The sequence below is a fragment of the Triturus cristatus genome, chromosome 11 (genome assembly GCF_964204655.1).
Source record: "Triturus cristatus chromosome 11, aTriCri1.1, whole genome shotgun sequence".
Lineage (NCBI taxonomy): Eukaryota > Metazoa > Chordata > Amphibia > Caudata > Salamandridae > Triturus > Triturus cristatus.
In genome coordinates this window covers 104,614,304-104,630,817 of record NC_140594.1, presented here as the reverse complement: position 1 = coordinate 104,630,817, position 16,514 = coordinate 104,614,304, and the positions used below count along the sequence as shown (strand labels likewise).

The 16,514-nt window shown below is 40.4% G+C and overlaps 1 protein-coding gene across 1 annotated transcript in view; it reads right to left on the bottom strand.

Moving 5' to 3' along the window:
• LOC146783422 (solute carrier family 2, facilitated glucose transporter member 11-like) overlaps nucleotides 1-16,514 on the bottom strand; it is a 480,741-nt gene that overhangs the window by 457,906 nt on the left and 6,321 nt on the right. Inside the window, exons 2-3 of the mRNA XM_085632832.1 lie at nucleotides 12,653-12,837; nucleotides 3,797-3,895 (exon numbers count right to left, since the gene is read on the bottom strand). Of these exons, the coding sequence (XP_085488958.1) occupies nucleotides 3,797-3,895; nucleotides 12,653-12,837 (284 nt within the window). The remainder of the gene's footprint in view (nucleotides 1-3,796; nucleotides 3,896-12,652; nucleotides 12,838-16,514) is intronic.

Sequence of the window (16,514 nt, the reverse complement as noted above, 5' to 3'; positions counted from 1 at the left end):
TCAGGTTTTTGAAGAGGGCATGAGCTCTCAGCCTCTCCAGTGTGGCGTACCACAGGGCTCATCTCTGAGTCCTACGCTTTTCAATGCATATATGGTCCCTTTGGCATCAATCGTGGCACCATTTGGGATCCATATGGTCACCTATGCCGACGACACCCAACTGGTCGTAGCCTTATACAAATCTACACCATACTCCATGACCCTGAAAGCTTGTCTTACGGAAGTCATAAAATGGATGGGTTCCTCCCACCTTAATTAAATGGAGAAAAGACCGAGGTCATGACCCTGGGCAATTTTGACAACACGTGACTCAGAACCATCTGGCCAGCATTCATGGGCCCAGTTCCAACCCCTAAGCCTGAAATAAAGAGTCTGGGCATCTGACTTGACCATAACCTGACATTCCACGGGCAAGTCAGCAAGACAGTAGCAATTTGTTTGGCCTGATCAGAATGGCAAGGAAAGTGCTTCCTCTGCTCCCTCCTCAAGCCAAGAAAATCATATTCCAGTCTATTGTGCTCTCTAGACTGGATTATGGCAATGCGCTCTATCTGGGAGCCCCTACCTCAGTAATCAATAAACTACAGATCATCCAGAACTATGCAGCCAGACTGTTGATGGGAACATCCAAATCTCTTTCCAGCCCTTCGTCTTCTACACTGGCTGCCCGCGAAAGAGCGAATTAGCTTTAAATCACTTTGCATTGTCCATAAATCCCTACAGGGGATAGTCCCTCGTTTGATCTCAGCCATAGTTCACCCATATAAAGCAAGGAGAAAGCTTCACTCGGATGACCTCCACCTTATCGAGACCCCCGGAATCAAACGAGCCAGAAGTGGCGGCAGACTCTTCTCTTTGAATGCAGGCAGACTTTGGAATGCCCTGCCGCTCCACCTCCGAAAAGAGGCTAGTCATGGCGTCTTCAGGAAACAACTCAAAACCTTTCTATTCCCTTAAATTAATTCATTCTGTCTCGTCCACCCATTCACTTGTCACGCCTAGCGCTGGGAGGCCTCCGGGTAGCCATGCGCTTTACAAATGTCCTTTTCAGTTCATTTCATTATGACCAGTTTGCATGTGCTTAGATGGTGAGATATGGTTTTTGTGGTTGTAAATGGTTACATGTACGGTGGGACTCTTGAGTTTAGTTAAAGGTGCAGAGAGATATATATTTTTGGAAACATAGTTTTAAATTTAAAAAATCACATATATGTTTACATGGTGATCTATGTTGTTTAAGGCTAATGACAATTTCATGTATATGGTGAGGATGGTGTTTTCCTTAAACGTGGTTTGTTTAAAATTCAGGAGTGTAAAGAGCACACAATGTCTTGATGTTTTTGTGCTAGATTCACTTAAAGTGTAGCTTTCCTCTGAGAAATGCTGAATATATGTTTTAGAAGCAGAAGAAATATTTGAGAAATTATGTAGGTTTGCCATTAAGAAAAGGTTTTGTGCTTTGAAAAATTGAAAATTTTTGTTTTCTGTTTAGAAACTTACTGATGCATGTGCACGCTAAGTAACAAAGCAATATATGCTCCTAGAGAGCCATGTATCGAATTATATATCAAGTGCCATAACTAGACTTCACTTATACATAGCTCAATAGAAAACGATAGATACACTAAAACAGGTAGTTTGATACTGACAGAGGGACATAACCAATAATTCACATATATAGTTAGAACTGTTATATATTTAACAGCAATGAAGGAACTTTCACAGTCAGTCAGGCACTCATTCAATCACCCAGCCACTAGTCAGGCAGACATCAAATCAATGACGCACTCTCCATGGACTTATTGAATTACCGATGTAGTACATATGTACTCTTGCTAAATTGATCACACAAAGAAAAGGTAAAACAAAATGTTACTAAATATGTAGACTTAAACTTTATTTAAAAAATGTCTTTAACCCATTTGGCGCTGCGCGAATTCTCCCGCTGTGCAGGAGAATTATTAAGTGGGCAGGATTCGGACGGCCATGGCCATCCTCAGCACACGCCCACCGTGACGTCGGACCGCCGCAGGTCATCCTGAGCACCGACGAGGTTAAGTGTATTTTTCAGTTTGTGAAATACATTTGCTGATAAGACATTCTCCACAGTAAATGCAGCAATGTTGTGCCTACTCAAAAATTCTTTAGAGTAAAAACAGTTATTAATGTACTTTCTGATAAACACATACCAAATAAAAAATACGTGGTATGTTATATATTTATAATGTGCAATAACCAATTATAGAAAGAAAATACTAAAATCTTAGAAGGTCGTTCAAAAAAATGAATGTTACAATTAAGAAATCAAATTTTTAAAAACCTTGGTATTTCATAGAAAAATAACAAAGGTTTCAGGGACGTTATAGTTATAAAATAGAATATAAAAACCTTAGAAATTCACTGAAACAACCAAAGGTTACAGGGAAGTTATAGTTAGGCTGACATTTCACTTGTACAAACCCAGAGAAATTCAGCAGTTCCAGTTAGCTGAGCTAACTATAAATCGTGCTCCAGCAGTGCACTGCTTATGACCTCAAATATTACATCACTCATGACATGGTCAGTGACATCACCGATGACATCTCAAATGACATCACTGATGACATCACTAATGGTATCATTTAGTGACTGTGAGTGTTTTTAAAATGTTAATGAGTGTTAAACATATATCCCAAGGTGTATTGATGATCAGTGGCTGTATGAGATGACTTGTGCCATTCAAAATTACTACTTTTCAACCATTCCTAAAAAATATTTGAGGAATTTATAACTTTCCCCAAAATATTACAGGACTAGAGTTGGGATAATAAATAAGCCCCCTGGAATATTTGGAGGAACGTTGCACTTCCCCCAAATATTCTAGGACTGGAGTTAGGAATTTTTACATTCCAGTGTCTGTCACACCCACTGCTGCAATGGGGGGTGTTCATCTCAGGTCTAGGAAGCTCAGATCTGTGCTAAATTTTAAGAACACCCAATAAGCAAATGAATTCCTTTTAAATGCATTGTATGGAAGTGTATTTCTTTGGGGAATCCTGCAAATGAGACATGTATCCGGCCCTCTGTAACCTAAGAAAGTCACCCCTGATGTATAGTATTTCGCATTGCCCATTAGCGAATTGTTATGAACACAAAGATTCCCAATCTCAGCTACTTGGGTTTCAGCAAATTCAGACACACATTTATAATTACCAAACAATGGCAAATGGATATGCAACAAACAAGGACTGCATTCTGAAGAGATATAGAGATTCTAGGCGCTTATACTCACCAACATTACTACAATCCAAAATGAGAAGGTGATGCAAGCTACCAGACATAACTTTGACACCATGCTCCAAATGCAGGTAGGGTCTCCATGATATCAAAGGATAACCATGGTCAGGAAGGCATTCTCAGTTGGTGATATTATGATCTGAATGTCATGCCCCCACTCTGCAAGTCTAACTTAATCTGTTCTGCCACAAACTTCTAGAAGCCGCCCTATTCTCTGACAACTAAAACAACTCACAGAACATAACCAAAATACCAACTAAACATCATCTCAAAAACATATTTGGTTTTAATAAGTTAGCAACCATATGATACATAAGTTTATGCACCAATAAATAGAAAGAACAAACAGGATATCCTGACAGCTGCGTCATTTCATTGGTGGGTGGATCAGGATCAGTGGAATGGAAGAGGCAAACAGATCCAAGAGCTGGGAAAGGAATGGAGGGAAACACAGAATATGGGACTCATAAGCAATGTTGATGGACAGACAAACGACCACTATAATGGTATTCCTACTTACCGGTGAGGGGGAACTGAGTACTGAAATTTGGATGCCATATTGTAATGCTCCTCCAATGCCCAACACGAAGATCATCTGAAATAGCTTGGGGTAGGAGACCTACACAATGAGAAAGAAGTTGACCGCACCATTAGCTAGCGATATGTACTCAGGAGCATACTTTCAGAGACTTCGTGTAATGCAGCACAGCGCAGCAAGTGAAGAAGTTGCGCCGTGTTGCGTGAACGGGAGAGAGAAGTACTGTGCCACATCTTCAAAGAAATGGTGGAATTCGGCTTTCCATGCACTGCCTCACTTGTGGCTGCTTAGTGCCAACACAGGCATGCTTGCGCAATAGTACCCATAGAACGCCTACCTGACATAAAATGCGCTTCCTTGCGTTATTTGTTTTACAAAGCAATACAAATGGCATCTGTGTTGTTTCTTAAATACCAACGAGGATGTTGCATAGGGTCTGCATCAAAAAAGTGATGAAAACCTGATGCAAAATCTTTGAGAATCTGGCCCTCAGTGTTTATTTTCATACAGTGGCCCTCATATGCAAGTAATGCCGCATGCCATTTGGCTGTGCCATGCTGTGTTAATTCCGCAGCACAGGGATGCATCCTATCTACAACGATATGACGCATGATATCTTCTCCCCAGAGCTGGCGCCCAATATGCTGCCATGCACTGATGCAGGCTCCCTCGCACCATAGTGCAAGGGTGCCTGCGTTTAGGGGAAGGGGAATGATTGTTTACGTGCATGAAGGTGTCCCTCCCTGCACATAAACAATCTGAAGTGGCGTTTGAAAACTTCGATGCTTTAATGCAGCACACATAGAAGTTTCAAAACGTCATTTTTTTACAAGGACTATTTGTGGGAAGGAAGGGACACCTTCCTGCACATAAACAATCACAAGAGGTGATTTCCTCTTTTTATGTGTGCTGCAAAATGCAGTAAACCTTCAAAGAGGAAAAAAACGTGGAGAAATTAAAACATTTCTCCTCGTTGCGCCTCCCTACGCCTCTCCTGGGGAAGTGTGGCATTCTGACACATTTCTATGTTTACGATTTCTCCTAAATCTGGAAATGTGGCAGAAGCCATGGTTTGTGCGGGAACACAACACCCATGGCACGCCCCTTTCACGCAAAGTGTTGAGTGTAAAGGGGCCATATTTACAAGGACACAAAAATCGTTGTAAATATGGGACAGCAGGTTGCACCACTGGTGAGTGACACGCCGGAGGCACAAGGGGCTTGTACATAAGCCCCCGTATTTCTTGCATGTCTGATACTTTCTTTCTAGTGTGTCGAAGATGCATTAAAGTCTGTAAACGGCTGCTAAGAGGCACTTACTGCGCAAATGGCAGCGTCCATTAACTCTTGCAAGCAAAATCTTTTTTGCATGGAAAAGTTCCCACAAGTATAGCACAAAATGGCTTTGCATCACATAACGGCTAATCCCCACAGTGCATGTAAAGAGTGGGAGAAGTACCAAGGGGCATATCAACAACAACCGGCGATAATTATCGCAAAGCACACTTAGCGCTAGGATAATTATCGCCGGCTAGTGCCGATTTTTATCGCTGAGATAGCGTGCTATTAGCAACGCTTATCTCATCAGCAATAAAAATCCTAACGCTAACTGGCTAACGTGAGATTATCGCTGGAAACCCAGCGATAATCTCACGTTAGCTAGTTGATAGGGACTCACAAACTTAGCCATGATATCCACCTTCCATAGGATATCATGGCTAAGTCAGTCCTGAAGCAGGCGTAAGGAAAGTAGCGATAACAGGGGTTATCGCTGCTTTTCCTGATGCTATGCTTCATAGCGTGGGGCTTGATGATAGGAGAAATGTCGCTTAGCGACATTTCTCCTGTCATGCCAGGTCAGGAACGCCCACTTTGCATCTCATTAGAGATGCAAAGCTGGGCGTTAGGAATCCTGACGCTAAAGCAACGTGTTAGCGTGACCTTGCTAATTAGGCGATAATTTATTATCGCCTGCTTGTTGATATGCCCCGAAGACATTTAAGATTTCCTGTAAAGTCCTACCAACTAAAGTAGCACAGCCTTGCTTTGTGCGAAATTCCATTACAACTTAAAAACCAGCAGAAAGAATGAAAAATGGTGTGATTTTCGCTTGGATAACATGTATGTCGTTACCACAAAATTACAAATATTGCACAATTGAACCTTGAAAGGCTGTGTGTAGAAATTCGAACTATAGGATGTGACTCGACTACAAAACTCACACATAACTCCGCTCACTCTCCTTTGTGCTGTAGGACAATGCCTAGTGTCACACTATCGCGGCATCAATTGCCTAAGTGTGTGCGATGATGTCATCCGTCCACAACCCGCAGTAAACATTGTTGTTGTACTCTTACATGAAGTACACACTGGTAGCCATGTGCTGTGCTTTATTTCGACTATTCACACAACACAGCTCTGCAGATTGTTATGCAGCGCTTTGTTGCCGAAATCTATGTACAAATTTGGTCCAGTCTTTGGGAAACTAACAAACGGATTAAAACACATTCATTAGGGCAGGGGAAATTGGACAAACACATGGCCGGTTTGAGAGTTGTTGCTTTACTTGGAGAAAATGGCCAAGTGCTTCCTGTCGACCCGCCCTGTTCCGGAAGGTGCACGCTCACCAACGCACAGACACAATACACGCAAGCTAACCGAGTGCATTCTTTCCGCATCGACATTTGACCTTTAATTTGAACCATTAACAATAACACAGTTTGCAAGGCACATGCAGGCTTCATAGCTTTTTAGATGTAAACATATCTCTAAAGCCACCTCCATCTCTTTGGGGACCACTCAAGCAAAAACGAAACACAAATTAACGAATGAAGGGATTGCTTTAAAAGATAAACACTCTTGAAAAAGGAAGAAGGGAAAGAAACAAAGTGAGAAGAGAGATGAAAAGAGATGAAGAAATCAGTTAGAGTGGCAGAAATAAGAGGCAGATATGTAACATAGAAGGAGGAGAAGGAAAGAAGAAGAGAACAAAAGAAGGGGAGAATAAAATAAGAAAGAACAAATGCAAGGAAGAAGAAAAATTCAGGATTGATATGAGCAGTTTTGCTAGAGTTACTTTTGATTTCCAGCCCTGTCTAAATCCCCCATTCCGAGCCCCGTTCGACTCCTGACTCGGGCGCAAACAGTATCTCAGCCAGTGTGTAATGGGTCCTATTGCAAGAAAGGAATGGGGCCCCTGGCTGCTGTTTGAATTATAAAACACAGCAATAATAAGGATTCAATGGACACCTCAGGCATCTGCGCAGTGCGCGCCGGTGCCACAGCACCTGCTGCACCAATTGAAGCTACGCCCTTGGGTGCAATTGTGACTTTGCCCATTTGTCACCAGTATGAGTCGTGCGTAAACGTTACCCAGACCCGGGCCCCGTCAAGATGGGCTCTGCTACCTCGGCGCAGCGTCAAACGCCTTATTTTATGCACCTGCTACGGGACTTACTAACCCAGTGTTTCTTTCCCATGTACATTTCCAATTGAAAAAAAGTCCAATATTTTTTAGGGAAAAAACAGTCCCTTTCCAAGAATTAGGTCTCCAAAGGGTAGACAACATGTAGGTGTTCCATATGTTATTTTATGTTATGTTATGTATATTTTTCAAATTGTCCCTAAATTTTGTGATTGCCTCATTCAACCTAAGCATCCCACACAGTTGCAAATTGCAATTTAAGTCAATGCTTACTAATTCGTGCAGTACGATAGGGGCCTACCTTTAACAAAAAAATGTGTACTGCACAATGACACCACGTACAGTGCTCCTGTACAGCCAATAAATAATACAATCTGAGCAGGAAGTGTTAGGGTTGTGCACATGGCAAAACTGCCCATGTGTATGATGCAGCAGCCGATTTCCTGATCCATTGTACATCCTTATTTTCAATACTTAATAATAACATATGTGCTCATGAACATTATTGTAGCATAGGTATAAGGATGCAGCGACGGTACCCACCAAGCTGTTGAGTAGGGGAGACATGGAAGTGCAAGTGGTGCGCGGCGTGTCCAGGTCCTTTGCGCGTCCAAGCTGGAGGAAGACAGTGACAACAGCCAAATAGTTCCTTCCAACTGTACTGTCGACAGTGCGGAGCCAAAGTCCAAATTGTACTTTAAAGGGGGCGGTTAGCCATGCAGACTGGATTAAATATTCACAGCCTGGTGCGCTGTGGCACATTCAACCAGAGTACGTATCATGAGTCATCGTGGCACATTTAGGTAGAGTAAGGGTCACAAATCGTCTTGATACTTTCAGGTAGAGTAAGGGTCATAAGGCATCATGATTCATTCAGGTAGAGTAAGGGTTACGAGTCATCTTGATACATTCAGGTAGAGTAAGGGACTCAAATAATCATGATAAATGCAGGTAGAGCAAGGGTCACAAATCATCATGATACAGTCAGGTGGAGGAAGGGTCATGAGTCATCATGATACATTTAGGTAGAGTGAGGGTCACAAATCATCATGATACATTCAGGTAGAGTAGGGATCACAAGTCATCATGACACATTCAGGTAGAGTAAGGGTCACGAGTCATCATGACACATTTAGGTACAGTAAGGGTCACAAATCATCATGATACATTCAGGAAAAGTAAGGGTCACGAGTCATCGTGACACATTCAGGTAGAGTAAGGGTCACAAGTCATTATGACACATTTATGAAAAGTAAGGGCCACAAGTCATGACACATTCAGAAAAAGTAAGGGTCATAAGTCATCATGACACATTCAGGTATAGTAAGGGTCACAAATCATGAATCATTCAGTTCAGGGTAAGGGTCACAGCACATTCAGGTAGAGTAAAGGTCACGAGTCACAACATATTCAGGTAGAGGATCATGAGTCATGACACATTCAGGTAAAGTAGGGCCGAAAAGTTACGGCACAATATGGTGGAGTAAGGGTCACAAGTCACAACACAATCAACTAGAGTAAGGTTCACAATTCTTGATACATTCAGGCAGAGTAAGGGTTGTGACTCACAACACATTCATGTAGAGCTATGGTCACAATTCAACATATATTCAGTTAGAGTCGATGTCAAAAGTAAAAAAATATTCTGGTAGAGTAAGTGTCACGATTCATCATGATCCATTCAGGTAGAGTAAGGGTCACAAATCATCATGATACATTCAGGAAAAGTAAGGGTCACGAGTCATCACGACACATTCAGGAACATTAATGGTCATGAATCATCATGACACATTCAGGAAAAGTAGGGGTCACGAGCCATCATGACACATTTAGGATGAGTAAGGGTTACGAGTCATCATGACATATTTTGGAAAAGTAAGGGTCACAAGTCATCATGACACATTCAGGAAAAATACAGGTCACAAGTCATCATGACACATTCAGCTAGAGTAAGGGTCATGAGTCATCATGATAGATTTAGGTAGTGTAAAGGTCACAAATCATCATGATACATTCAGGAAAAGTAAGGGCCACAAGCCATCATTACACAATCAGGTTGAGTTAGGGTCACAAGTCATCATACGCATTTAGGAAAAGTACGGGTCACAAGTCATCATGACACATTCAGCTAGAATAAGGGTCATGAGTCATCATGATACATTCAGGGGTAGAGTAAGGGTCATGAGATTCAGGTAGAGTAAGGGTCAAGAGTCATCATGACACATTCAGGAAAAGTAAGGGTCACGAGTTATCATGACACATTCAGGTGGAGAAAGGGTCACAAGTCACAACACATTACAACTGGATTAAGGGTCACAATTCTTGATACATTCAGGCAGAGTAAGGGTTGTGACTCACAACACGTTCAGCTATAATTATGCTCACAATTCATCACACATTCAGTTAGAGTAGATGTCACAAGTCAAAAAATATTCAGGTAGTGTAAGGAGCACGAGTCACAGCATAGTCAGATAGGGTGAGGGTAGTGATTTATGACACATTCAGGTAGAGTAAGGGTCATCAGTCAAGTCACAACACAGTCAGGTAGAGTAAGGGTCAAATTTCCCACACATTAGGGTAGAGTAGGGGTCACAAGTCATAACACATTCAGGTAGGGTAAGGGTCATGAGTCACGACACATTCCGGTAGAGTCACGAGCCACAACACATGCAGGTAGAGTAAGGGTCACAAATCACAACACATTCCTGGAGAGTAAGGGCCAGGCATCATGACACATTCAGGTAGAGTAAAGTTTATGAATCACAACACATTCAGGTAGAGTAAGGGTCAGCAGTCATGACACATTTGGTAGAGTAAGGGTCACAAGTCATGACACGTTCAGGTAGAGGATCTTGGAATCACAACACATTCAGGTGGAGTAGGGGTCTCAAGTCAGAACACATTCCGGTGGACTAAGGTTCACAAGTCATCACACATTCAACTAGAGTAAGGTTCACAATTCTTGATACATTCAGGTAGAGCAAGGTTTGTGACTCGCAATACATTCATCTAAAGTTTTGGGCGCAAGTCATCACACATTCAGTTGGGATAGGTGTCACAAGGAGGGTGTTGGGCAGTGCTGGGAGACAAAATTTATATTCTAAGTCGGCCGGCTGGTTGCCTCAGGGAAGGAGTTGGGCAGTTCTTGCTTTATTAAAGGTAAACAATAAAAAATGAATCATACAGTCATTATACTTTTTTTTTGCACAGCTTGAATAAACTACATCTAACACTAATACAATCAAAACCATCAACTGGACTGCAAAACATCATCTCAGCAGTTGTTCAAAAGCCTTATGTTGCAACCAAAACTAACAAAAACATATCTTTTTACAGAGCAAGAAGCCAAGCAGATACCAATCAGTAAAAATCCACTTTTCCTTTAAGACCTACCCAACATCACCCAGAAGGGAGAAAACAAAATCAGCAAAAAACAGCTGAAGAAACAAAACTATACCAGCAAAAGCACAAACAAGCAAACAAAGGAATCTTACTAACCTGAGTCAAACTACTTTAACTATATGACAAGCCTCTTTTTCTTTTAACAGGAGTCAACTACAAACCATATTAGAAAATCACAACTGATAAAATAAAACAATATAATAAACAACATGTTCTTAGAAAACTCAATTGACACCCAAATAACTATTAAGCAGCCTTTTTGCAGGTTGTAATCAATAAACAGTATCAAATTACAAATGCACATAATAACAGCAAAACATGTTAATATATTATTGTGAAATGTAAATAGTTAAAAATTTGAAACTAACAAAATTTTCTTTGCAGATTAAACGTTCATTTAAAAATATACAACCCAAAATCTCTTTTTCTCCCTTCTTTTACAGACATATCCGAAATTGCATCAGCCAGTTAAGCCACCTATGTTAAATCCCAAAGAGGAAATCGACTCCTAAAGCACGGTGGCTACATTTGTTGTAAGGAGAGAATAACTGAGCCCAGGAGTCATTGGAGGTAAGTGCAGTATTACTCATCCCATAGCACAGGCAGAGCGGATATACTTGGTGACACTGTTGAAAGGACCACAAAGTATAAGCACTCTACCTCTGCAATGGAGATCGAGGTTAGAGAACACATAAATCAAATGAAAGATAAAAGATCTTGCATTCATCTTCAATAGACCCTGTGGCATAGTTTTGAAGGAGGTATCCCAAACCATTCCTATGCATTTAGTAAATTGTATGCCCACCATTCCTACTTTACACTGAACCATCCAAAGGAAAAAACAGCCAAGTAACCCCCAACGTATAACACACTAAACATACTGTGATATTAATATTCCTACTGAACTAACTGTAACTGTTACTAATGAAATCTTTCTTTTGCATGACAACAAAACCCTCAGAAAAGGATACCAATCTTTAGCACACCCCATACTCTTCTAAAATTGGAGATGAGTGATATTTGGATGACAGATGGGAAGTTTGAATCCACACCCCATCCATTCACCCAAATACACATTATTCACGCCTACATTAATAACACTGTAGTTCTCTTAGTGTACAGTTTACTCCCTGATAAGCAAACCTCAACATACACTGAATTTCTAACAGTGAAAACATCTAAAACACAGACTAAAGTCCTAGAATAATGATAATTTATTTTGAATTACCCATGATTAAAACCATCACCAAAATGTATCCTGATACCCAAATACAAGGATTAGTTTTCACTTTTCACAAGACTATTGGAGAAAAATAAAAAAAACATCCTTAGTTGAGGATTACATAACTAACAGCATTATTCATTGTTCCTCCTGACTTTGTGGATGAATACTACACTTTTAATTGCAGAATCCTCTGTGTATTTTACTGCAAATGGCGACAAATTGGGCACCTTACTAAATTACTTTGATGACACATGGATTGGCCATCTAAGCAGGTTGGGTCGCAGGAGAAAGTCAAGGTTTCCTGTGAAGTGGTGTAACTGTTACACAACCTGCTTATGTTGCGAAAGACATTAAGTGTGTGTCCAAACATTCCTCACCATAGTAATGTGCGAGCTCAAAGTTTCACCTATGTTGTGTGTTAAAGATTGGTAATGCCATTTTCACATAATGTATTGTATTATTATACTTGAGAGATTTTTTTTGGATTGCCAATGTTTGTTGTCACCGAGCTTCAGCATAACAGTATTTATACGCATGTTTCGCAGAAACCAACGATAGTAATTAATATGGTAATGAGAGCCGCTTTGGGACACGTTTCCAATGGCAGTTCCGGACGCTTGTGCAAACTGTCGGAGAAATGCACATGAGAAGCCGCTTTAGAGCACGTTTTCCAATGGCAGTTCAGAACACACGTGCAAACTGACGGAGAAACGCACACGTGCCCCAAAGACTATTTAAGCCTCCACCCGCCTAATCTGAGCGCTTCACTTTTTTAAGCGTTACCTACCTGTTCTCCGTTCCCGATCTCCTCACTTCTGGTACTCCGCCCTGAATCCACCTTTAGGAGGCATCCGGCTGGCTCTTCGCTCGCCCGGCGCTTTCCTTCAGGACTCCTGCCTCTTCTCGTGTTTCCTGATCCTCGACTCCGGCTGGCTTTCTCATTGGCTGGCTGGAGGTCTTCCCTTCGAATTCCTGCAAAGAAAAAGAGAAACATTATAAACAACTCGGTTGCCAGGTAACCTCTTGAGAACATTTCTCGGTCACTTTCATTTAGAAGAAAACGGAAGGCCTGGTAAGAGTTTATTTACTTTCTACTAAATTTGCATCGTTTAACAGCAGTTTTGGTCCGACACAAGAAAGACTATTGAGAAATGCATTCCAGTATTCACGAAGGCGGTATACAACCTTTACAACGCAACTTTTACAACGCACTACACTTACAACGCATTTTTTACAACGCAACATCCACTACAACGCATTCCATTACAACGCAGGACACTACAACGCATTTTTAAAAACTACCTTTACAACGCATTCCATTACAACGCATACTACCTTTACAACGCATACCATTACAACGCATACTACCTTTACAACGCATACCATTACAACGCATAATATTACATTAAAACCCCTACACTATCCAACACTTACCCTACTGTTGCACCCCCTGGAGTTAGAATAGTAATTTTTACCTCTATACTATCCAACACTTACCCTACTGTTGCACCCCCTGGAGTTAGAATAGTAATTTTTACCCCTATACTATCCAACACTTACCCTACTGTTGCACCCCCTGGAGTTAGAATAGTAATTTTTACCCCTATACTATCCAACACTTACCCTACTGTTGCACCCCCTGGAGTTAGAATAGTAATTTTTACCCCTATACTATCCAACACTTGCCCTACTGTTGCACCCCCTGGAGTTAGAATAGTAATTTTTACCCCTATACTATCCAACACTTGCCCTACTGTTGCACCCCCTGGAGTTAGAATAGTAATTTTTACCCCTATACTATCCAACACTTGCCCTACTGTTGCTCCCCCTGGAGTTAGAATAGTAATTTTTACCCCTATACTATCCAACACTTGCCCTACTGTTGCACCCCCTGGAGTTAGAATAGTAATTTTTACCCCTATACTATCCAACACTTACCCTACTGTTGCACCCCCTGGAGTTAGAATAGTAATTTTTACCCCTATACTATCCAACACTTGCCCTACTGTTGCACCCCCTGGAGTTAGAATAATAATTTGTACCCCTATACTATCCAACACTTGCCCTACTGTTGCACCCCCTGGAGTTAGAATAATAATTTTTACCCCTATACTATCCAACACTTGCCCTACTGTTGCACCCCCTGGAGTTAGAATAGTAATTTTTACCCCTATACTATCCAACACTTACCCTACTGTTGCACCCCCTGGAGTTAGAATAGTAATTTTTACCCCTATACTATCCAACACTTACCCTACTGTTGCACCCCCTGGAGTAAGAATAGTAATTTTTACCCCTATACTATCCAATACTTACCTTAAATCCAATGTAATATTATGCGTTGTAATGGTATGCGTTGTAAAGGTAGTATGCGTTGTAATGGAATGCGTTGTAAAGGTAGTTTTTAAAAATGCGTTGTAGTGTCCTGCGTTGTAATGGAATGCGTTGTAGTGGATTTTGCGTTGTAAAAAATGCGTTGTAAGTGCATGCGTTGTAAAAGTGTGCGTTGTAACGACATACATCCACGAAGGCTAAAAAATATGGAGAATGCTTTGATTGACTCATGTTTGGACTCTTGGACTAAATAGAGTTAACAAGGCTAGAACCTTTGAAACTGATAGTGCATATTTGTGTACAAGAACAGAATTTTCTTTGTTGTTTCTTTTACTTTTGAATCCTTTAGATTCATCACCTGAAAACAGCTAAAGGTATGAGAATGTACAAGTTTTAAAAAACTATTATTGAAAACTCATGTGTAAATCAGAAAAAGCTAAACTAATCAGCGCAATATTGGTTTGTCTTCAAATAAGGGTAACTGGCTAGTTGACATACTATTCTACCCAGGAAGGGCGTCAAGTCGTGGGCTCTCCTTTTCCGTGGTACGTACAATAAATACATTCATTCTGTATTAAGATGTGAACAATATATATCTATATATATATTCACTGAAAAAACCATGGGTTTCACACACGTTATAGTTAGGAATTAGCATTTAAAAAACCTTAGAAATTCAGTGAAAAAACCATAGGCTTCACACACGTTATAGTTAGGAATTAGCATTTAAAAAACCTTAGAAATTCAGTGAAAAAACCATAGGTTTCACACATGTTATAGTTAGCTGGACATTTTACTCGTAAAAAACCAATGAAATTCCCCCGTTATAGTTAGTTCAGCTAACTATAACTCGCGCGCCCGCAATGAACTGCTGATGACGTCACATATTACATCACTCATGACATGGTCAGTGACATCACTCATGACATCACTGATGACATCTCAAATGACATCACTGATGACCTCACTGATGACATCATCCAGTGAATGTGTGTTTTTCTGAAAATTAAATATGTTTTATATATGTATATCTCAAGGTTGATGGAAGAATAAATGGGTATATTACTGTCTAAATGGATGATTTCTTTTTGAAAAATTGATTATGTAACTGACTGATTAAGTGTATCATAGTGAATACATGGCTTAGTGAGTAATGTTTAAATATATAAATATCTGTATCATTTTTTCACTTTGTGTATAAGTGGCTGCATGGGTTGGTGAGTAGCTACATGGGTGTCTATATAGGTTATTAGTTGGTTTTTTGAGTATCAGTCTGAGTGTCTGCATGGTTCGGTGGGGGGTATGACGTAGTGCATAGGTGCATGAATGAGTGACTCACTGTTTGTATGTGTTGAACAGAGCATGTGTGCAGGACTGCATGGGTGGATGAGTGTGTGTATGGGTGTGTTAGTGAGTGAATGACTGTCTCAATAGTGTCTTTATGAGTAACTACATATGTTTAAAACTAGTATATGTGACTATTGGTTTATATATGTGAGTATATGTGAGAGTGAGAGATTGAAAGAGTTCCTGTATGAATAAGTATGTATTTCTATAAGTGATTGTTTAAAAGACTAAGTATGTGTAAGTTTCCGTAGAAGTAAGTGTGGTGGTGTGTGTATAACTGTATATGCAAGTAAAAGTATGTTTGATTCTTTATTAGCATGAGTGACTATGTGTGTGAGTAGCTCTATGGATGAGTGGCATTGTGTAACAGGATGTATAGGTGTATGAGTACATATGATAAGTGAGTACATGTATGAGTGACTGTATTGGACTGTTGGTGAATGAGTGGATGTGTATGTGGATCTTAGAATTACTGAAGAGGTTGTTGTAACTGTTATTGGTATGTCCATTGTTTTGTAAATTTTAGTCTCTATTTTTGAATGTGTGTATCAAAGGTTTTTATAGGGGAAGAGGAGGTCTGCCACTCTATCACAAGGATGATGTCATCAGTGAGGTCATCAGTGATGTCATTTGAGATGTCATCAGTGATGTCATGAGTGATGTCACTGACCATGTCATGAGTGATGTAATATGTGACGTCATCAGCAGTTCATTGCGGGCGCGCGAGTTATAGTTAGCTGAACTAACTATAACGGGGGAATTTCATTGGTTTTTTACGAGTAAAATGTCCAGCTAACTATAACATGTGTGAAACCTATGGTTTTTTCACTGAATTTCTAAGGTTTTTTAAATGCTAATTCCTAACTATAACGTGTGTGAAACCCATGGTTTTTTCAGTGAATTTGCAAGGTTTTTTAAATGCTAATTCCTAACTATAACGTGTGTGAAACCCATGGTTTTTTCAGTGA